This window comes from Colletotrichum spaethianum, assembly GCF_022836535.1.
Source record: "Colletotrichum spaethianum MAFF 239500 DNA, contig44, whole genome shotgun sequence".
In the NCBI taxonomy this organism is placed as follows: domain Eukaryota; kingdom Fungi; phylum Ascomycota; class Sordariomycetes; order Glomerellales; family Glomerellaceae; genus Colletotrichum; species Colletotrichum spaethianum.
The window spans coordinates 259,288-267,579 of NW_026054814.1; the positions used below are offsets into that span (position 1 = coordinate 259,288).

The 8,292-nt window shown below is 48.2% G+C and overlaps 1 protein-coding gene across 1 annotated transcript; it reads right to left on the reverse strand.

Moving 5' to 3' along the window:
* Positions 1-412: 412 nt before the first annotated feature.
* ColSpa_11268 (efflux pump fus6) lies at positions 413-1,672 on the reverse strand (the record flags this gene model as incomplete). Its single annotated transcript, XM_049277480.1, has 1 exon — positions 413-1,672. The coding sequence occupies one exon, from the start codon at positions 1,670-1,672 to the stop codon at positions 413-415; it is 1,260 nt and encodes a 419-aa protein (XP_049133437.1).
* Between the last annotated feature and the right edge of the window lie 6,620 nt (positions 1,673-8,292).

Consider the following 8,292-nt stretch of genomic DNA (forward strand, 5'->3'; position numbering starts at 1 on the left):
TATCGAATAGAATCAAAGAGAATTTAAAGCATAGGAAAACTTAAAAAGACCCCCCAGCAGGGAATTTTATGACCCTCTAGCTTGGAACCTTATTTCGAGAGTAGATGCTATGTGAAGCTTTGTATATCTTAAGCCTGTTTTCGTAGAGCTATAGTGAGTTTACTGGGTATATATACTTGAAATCTGCCCTAACGCGTCTTACGCGTCGGCCCGCGCACTAGGCCAGGTTGCTATTCCACTTTCCTCTCTCATTATACACAAGTCTCATCAACCTCATTGACCTCCTCACTGGTTTGAAGTGCCTGTTATTCAACCTTCTAAACTTTTGAGACCACAGCACTTAGGATCCTGAAAGACTCCCTCGTCTATTTTCCTCCTTCTTTAGACTGTAGTCTGTCTCCAGCTTCGTCCCTTATGGCAGATTCCTCTCTACCATAGCCAAAATCATACTCAGAACCGCAAAAGCAGGTGCAACATACCACACCAATTTGAGCGCCTGGGTAAACACCTCAATCGTTGCGGAGCGTTCCGACTCCGACAGCGTAGAAAGAAAGGCCTGCGTGGCATGTCCATATGCGTGACCGCTGGAGAGAGCACTCCTGATGTTAGCGTCAGGTATCTGCTGTGAGAGAGTTTCGCAGCGGTTGTTGAAGATTGTGGCCGGGATCGTCATAGGCCAGATGTTGGCAAGCCCACGGAAAAATGAAAACGTAGAGGTTGCCGCGGCTTGGTCGCTCTCAGGCACTCCCGCCTGGAAGGCCGGAAGGAGAGTATTTATAACCATGTCCAGGCCGGCAGAGAAGGCAATTTCTGTCATGATCCAGGTAAGATTGGATGACCGCCGGTCGAGGCGGGCGAATAGGCCCAGGCCCAAAGCCATACCGGCGAAACCAAGAATATGGAGGAGCTTGTATTTGCCAAACTTACTGACAACTATGAATGCCACAATCGATGCCAGAACAGCCATAATAATCAAAGGTAGAATCTGAGCACCGGCGTGAAATGGGGTGGATTGTTTGACGGCTTGGAAATAGACTGGAAGAAAGAAATTAACCCAGTTATTGAGCAAGGCGCTTGAGAATGTGTTGAGAGCCACGATAGCTCCGGTGCGGTGGCCAAGAAGTCGCAGAGGCATCACAGGAGTCCCGTCGCAAAAGCCCTCCGTAGCTACAAAGATGACAAGTCCTAGAACATCTACCACCATGGACGCTATGATACGAGGGCTATTCCAGGGATAATTCGAGCCAGAATAGGTCAGAGCGTAAAGAATGGAGGCAGTAGAGCCTATGACGAGGAAGTTGCCAACATAGTCTATGCGTCGCATCTTTCCCCAGAATGTAGCGCCCTCTTCTTTAGTCTCAACCTTAAGAAACATAACTATAAAGAGAACGCTAAGCACACCAAATGGTATTTGTAACCAAAAGTTCCAGCGCCAGCTTTCGCTATTGGCTTGTGAAAGAGAGCCGCCAATCAGAGGACCGGATGATGCCCAGACGAGATACACCACGAGGGTGATGGCGATATATTTTCCACGGTCACGAAGGGGGACAAGGTCCGAGACTATGATGGAACTCATCACAGTAATGCCGCCGACGCCGGCGCCTTGAATTGTCCGCCCAAGAATCAGCTGTGAGGCATTCGTGGCAGCCCCAGAGATTGCACCCCCAGCCATGAAGATTAGAATAACCACGGTAGTAAGCCATCGACGGCGGAAGAGGTTTGCAAACTGTCCTAGGAGGGGTGATACGGCAGTACTAATTACAGTTTTTCAGGTCAGCACCCCACTGATAGAAACGCAGCGAAATCACAGTCTTATGATAGACGTGATGATGACTAACCTTGCTAGCGCGTATCCGTTGGTAACCCATGCATAGTCAGCACCAATGTTGAGCTTCTGCACAACCGTTGGTAGTGAGGTTGCCACGATGGTTATTTCCAACGCCAACATCAAGTTGCCCATGCACGGAGCAGCAATAACAGATCAGAAACGGAAACCTTTCTCGACACCTTTTGCGGCCTTTGACGCCTCTGACTGATCGTGACCATTACTAGCCTCGTCCCTCTTCTCATGCGTGTCATTTTGCTTGGTATGTGATGGCGTGCTGGAGTCGAACCCATGTGTAGAGTCTCGCGGCTCATTCACCGCAGCGTGGTCCGGCCGTAAGGAATGGCGACGTTGGCGGGGAAGCATTTTTTGCTAGAAATTTCCTCTTTTTTGAGCGGTTGATGTTACTGAGGCTCAGTATCACAAAGATTGCCGATTCGATCAGATAATTTGCCTGGCCAAACTGTCTGAGAGGCCCCAAGATGGCGGTTGAATAGTTATAAGGTCGAATGACAACTTGTATTGGTGACACCTTCCCTCGTAAAGCTGCTACTGGCCAACTGAAGGACTAATTCGTTATGTTCAAAGACAAGATGGTTTGGATATCACTCCGCCCTCAACCAAGTGCGATTCAACCTAGTTTACTAACATCATCCAATAGCGTAACCAAACCAGAGCAGCCAACTGCGCTCACAAAGTAAGGTTTTGTTGCGGCAACCGCTGTAACCGCGAGTCGGCCATCGCATGACCCAGCAGCTCTAAGAATAAAACCCTGTGTCATGATCGCCCTTTTTCTGAGCGATACTAAGTGCTTGGTGCGTTCTGCAGTGTGCTGTTGGCGTGTGTAGCATCGTTCAAGGGTCGACCCTTAGTCATTGTCAAACCTCAGACTGTAAGTTTGGCGTGGGGCGTTCTCCGCATATTGTTTTGGTAAAACAATGAGTGACGCGGCAATCAGTGGGAGACCCGCGCGTCTCACTTTAGCCATCAGTGGAGAAGACTGGCATTTCTAAGACAGCTGAATTCTACAGGGAATAGAGCTGATTGAAAACGTGGTCATGACTGGTTAACTCTATTAGCTCCAAAATTATTTCTTGAATTTGAATTGCAGTTGGGGTTTCTGATCCCTTGCCGCACCCGATGGAATACCCATGGCCCCTCTGGGAAGTGACTGGTCTAGGTTTGGCATTTCGGGCAAAGCTGTCTCATTGTCAAGCATCACCAAGCCTCGGCCAACTACAGAAAACTTCTGGTTAGTCTTACACCTGGTCCATGTTGTCGCAAAAGATTCGAGGAAGACAATTACGCAGCTTCAACTGATCCCAAGCTTTTAGCTCCTCCTCATCTGGCTCTCGAGTATATACTTCATCGGCCTCTAGAATCGTGGTAGTCGAAACTAAGAGAGGCAGTGTAAGTAAGTATTAACTCAGAGAATAAGCCAAGATATGGAGTCATCAGAATTCGCATAGATCGACCAGCAAGCGGACTGCTTACTCTCCGGAGGAAACCACTTTGGTTTATTGAGGTAGTGTACGGTTTCTGGGTTTACACATGTAACGGAACCGGTAAGTAGAGCTATTCATCGTCATCAAAAGGAGCACGATGCAAAACGTATTGGACAAAGACAGCATGAACATTATGCGTCCTGAATGTGCTGAAGGTTCCTTTGAAGAGCCAACATCATAGAGAACATGCCCATTGATCAGCCTGGAGGTCTCATGGGTAGGAGATGATGCTGCTTCGCTGAACTCCAGGTCTTCCGATTCGCGCTTATGAGCCATCATGAATAGAAATAGAAGAAAGAGGGGGGAAGGACAGGTACCGGCTGGTTGAGTTCTCGTAGTTGAGTTCTCTTGGGTTCAGATGCTGTGAATGAATGTAGAGGGGGCGATTGTGCTTCGCTCTAATCTTTATGTTACTGGAACTGCTATCAATCAGCTTGGCGGCATTGTTTATTTCATAGCAGAAGGTTCACCTTGGAAAACAATCATTGCGGGTTTTCTGTTGATTATTTTGGTTACATGCATCTTAAGGTTTCGTATTTGAGAGTCAGTTACTTTTGACTAACTGCAACCCCAAGATCTATTGATCAAGGCTGGAAAAGATGTCGTGTATTGGAAAGTTTCATCTGTACTGACTCATGACCCGCAGAGCCGAAAGTACTCGCAGATGGTTCTTTAGCGTGTGTCCACTCGGGGGTGTGAAATGAGGGGACGACCCTGATAAACTAGTCAGGCCGCTTCAGCCCCTGTCGTACACTTGATGTGTTAGGAGCAATTTTTTTGCTCTTTGCTCTTTGCTCTTTCATGTTATGGAACTGTCCGAAGTTTGAATTGTGCACTCTACTTCACCTTTCTCCCATCAATGGTCTGTTCCACTGCGTGATTTCGCTGTCATTTTGATCCCTGAGAGACCACATCCGTGACACAACTACAGAAATGATAAACCAACAAGAACAACCAAAGTGGTCGTCTTTGCCACGAAAAGGTCAATTGCTTGTACTATGTTTGATACGCATTGCCGAACCTATCTCCAGATTCTGCGTCAACTCATATATATTTTATCAACTTCAATCTCTTGACCCGTCGTTGCCCAGTGATGAGGTCATTAAGCAAGCGTCTTATCTTCGGACAGCTTACACGTTAGCTCAATGCGCCTCATCTGTCATCTGGGGCCGCGTCGCGGACTCGCCGCGAGGTGGAAGAAAACTTGTTATGCTTGTGGGCTTGAGCTTTACATGTTCGTAAACATCATGAGCCTCTAGAAAGCGAAATGCTAATCACGATCTTCGTTTACCACTTGCAGTTATCACCATGTTGTTGCTGGGTTTCATATCCAGCTTCAAGCAGGCTCTATTTATTCATGCTGTTCAGGGTTTCTCAAATAGCAACACGGCCATTGTAAGGACACTAGTTTCCGAAGTGGTACCACAAAAGCGGTAGGTTTATCCTCTAAACAGTAAAGGAATCAGGTAATAACAATCTTGTGCTTGCAGGTTTCAAGCAAGAGCATTCGTGCTGCTGCCGATATGTACGAGCCTCGCAACAATCGTCGGCCCAATGATAGCAGGTTTAACCGTAGAAGCCAAACCCCCAGCACAAGGCAACAATGAGCCCCTGTTAAAGAGATATCCTTATGCGTTGCCAGCTTTGATGAACTCCATGGTTTTGATGTTTTCTCTGTTAGCGACGTTCTTCTTCCTTGAGGAGGTATGCCTATTCAAATCCTCATGTATACTTCGGATCCTGTGTAACTGACTGTCAAAGACCTCGAAACCTTTGCGTGGAAGATATGATCCTGGAATTGCCGTCTCTCGAGGATTCTTTTCATTAGTATGTGGCTCGTCTGGACGACAAACAACGCGTTACGAGGCCATCTCTCTCGACCCCGATGAACGGAAAGAGATGAACTCTGTGAATGGAAACGAAGACAACGATCAGGCAAGCCAGACAATGCTATTTGGCTCAGATTCTGATGACGATCAGGCTAAGGAGAAAACAACAACTGTATTGCCGATGAGTCGAATATTTACCAAACAGATGTTACTCGTCTTGTTTGCCACAGTCCTCCTAGATATCCAGATTGGCGTTACTAGCGACGCCATGTTCAACATGTTCAGTTTTCCTGTAGCAAGCGAGGAGGCGGCACGTAGTAGGGCACTTCCATTCCGATTTAGTGGTGGCGCTGGATTTGAGCCAAGTTCGCTCGCATGGACGACGAGTATATTCGGTAAGTTCTCCTATAACCATGTTCTCTCCCGTTTCATTAGTGTCGACACATGTGCTCACATTCAATTCTCTGCAGGCCTTATGGGGCTCCCTTTCCAGCTCTGGGTATACCCTCGGGTCACTCAGCGCCTTGGCGTATTGAAGACCTGGAGATACTTTATGTTCGCTTTTCCATTAATATGGTTCCTGTACCCATATACTGCCGTAATGCCTTCCAGCACACCTCCACCTTCGGGAAAGACTGGGGTTTTCATCTGGACATACGTTGTGTTCCTTGCTGTTGCTGCAGGGCTTTTTGTAGGATGTGTGGCCCCTTGCCAGCTCATACTTACAACACTGTCTTCGCCACATCCCTCCGCTCTGGGTAGAACCCAAAGTATTGCATTCTTTGTGTCTACAGGGGTCAGAGCTTTTAGCTCTGCGCTGTCTGGAACACTTTTGGCCTATGGCATGAAGCACAATCTGGCTGGCCTGCCTTTCTGGATCAGCACGCTGGTAGGTGTGATAGCAATAATCACCAGTCCAATTGTAAAAGAAGGGAACGGTCATGAGATTCAACTCCCTGGGGATGAATAGAAGCAACTTTACAGAGTATAGCTTGTTAAATGGAGCATCTTAGTACTAGACAACCACGTTGCAAGGTCATTTGTTTCAAAAAAATGTTCCTTAGCCAAGTTTCTACGTACTTGATAAACCATTGGATCATGGTGCGTGCAGCTTGAGAAAATATGCGCTTTTGTAGACTTGAACATGATATTTTGGGCGTCGCAGACCCTATCGCCCACGGCAACGCATGTGACGTCTGACCCGACAGCGACGACGGTGCCAGCGACATCCGCGCCAAGAGTGCTCAATGGAACCGCAAAGCTCCCTTTCATCTTCGCATCGCTGGGATTCAGGACGACAGCCTCTATGCGCACTACAATTTGGTTCGAGGAAAATCTCGGGCAAGGTGCGTCTGGCCGGATCATGGGCATATCCCTATCTTCCAAGACCACAGCCGTCTGTGTAGCTGGCGGGGTGAAGGAGCTTGCCATTGTCGCCGGGTAGGGTTGTGGATCATGTAAGAGGATATATCAAGTACTGACGGGCTTGCTGCCTGTGGTTTTCTGACGGTCGTTGTGCCATTTATTAACCTGACTTAGCTGGCGTTCGATGCTGCAGTGAGAAAAGATTCTCATCCCAAGCCAAGACGCCATGGCTCCCCGTATCAGGGATGGGGAAAGATAACGAAAATAGTGACCCCCAGCTTTCTGACTTATCTCGTCTGATCCATTATCGACTTCCTCGCGCGAAAAGCGGGCGGCCCATCGAGTCAAGTTTAAGTTTGTTTCCTGGCAAGGGATACGGGGTGCGGGAGCGTGCCTTACGGGGAGTAACTGGGATCAAGGGGTATTGTGTTTTCAGGGATCGATCCGAGGATATTTCTCCGGTCCGAGGAACTGGCTAAACGTGCTCTGCAACCCCAGTATCCCTGGATCCGTTAAGCTGCCCATCCTGGTCGAGCTGGATTCTGTCAAAGTGCCAGAGGTATATAACCAGCAACAAAGCACCGAGCAGCTTCCAACTCACCCAAGAGACTGGAAAGGCGGAGTCGACGAATATCTTGAACAGCATGGCATCAAAGCTACTAGTGTTACGCTTCTTGAAGGCGGCACTTCATGGTTTCTGTGGCGGCTGGACGGAATGATAACCACGGGTTACTCTCCTAACGCTACCACACTGGGTAAGCCTGCTGTGTTAAAATGCGCCGACAGCACGGCTAAAGCAGCATAATTGCGGTCGACCCGAATCGATTGCAGGTTGAAGTCAGAGCACTGCAATCACTGGCTGTTACCACAGGCTGCGGCCAAATGCCATCAGTCCGAGTTCCCTCTGTATTGCTAGAGACACACAACGGCATCGTTATGAGCTGGGCTGGTGACACAGACTTACGAACACTTCACAAGATAGACACCTCTACCGACATGTCAAACATTGGTGCGCGCCTGGGCGATTGGCTGGTCTGTCTGCACCTTGCTGGCATATCCTCGGGGCCAGGCGAATTAGACGTCGGGCACGAAATGCTGGAAAGGGCTTTTTCGGGCCCGGGAGGTTTGGAAGAGCAAGCCATCAGGTCCGTTCTTTCTGTTGAAGACGACATTGAACGTATGCTCAAAGTGTCACGCACCCCATTGTCAAGGCGCACAGTGACGCATTGGGATTTCAGGCTTTCCAACATCGTCCTGATTATACCGCACAATGAGGGTGCATCTGCGGCCTTAACAGTTGTCGACTGGGAGCTCTTTCATTATGACGATCCATCAAACGACCTTCGCATGTGGGTAGCTGAAACCATTATCTTGGGAGCCAAATACCGCGACCGAGGTCTACTCTCATAATTCCTGACAGCTTACAAGCGCCGAGCCGGTAATTCCATTCTTGATCAAGATTTCATTCGCAAAGTTGCCGTTGCAGTTAGAGTTTTTTTATTGTACTTTATAGGACAAGGTGCAGAGCTCTGGGATTTCAAGAACGAGGATTTCCAAGAATGGACGGCTAAAGCTATAGAGTATCTCAACGCTGGGCCAGACGATGATGTGGCATGGTTAAGGCAAAGTGCTCTGGGACCTCTGATGGACTAGCTAACTATTCCTTACTTGAGTGAGAATCAATCTAGATTACAGTATGTGTATGAACTGCAATGGCTGTTTATGATCATCTGCTTCGTCGATTTGCACAGATGCGCCACTAATTCAT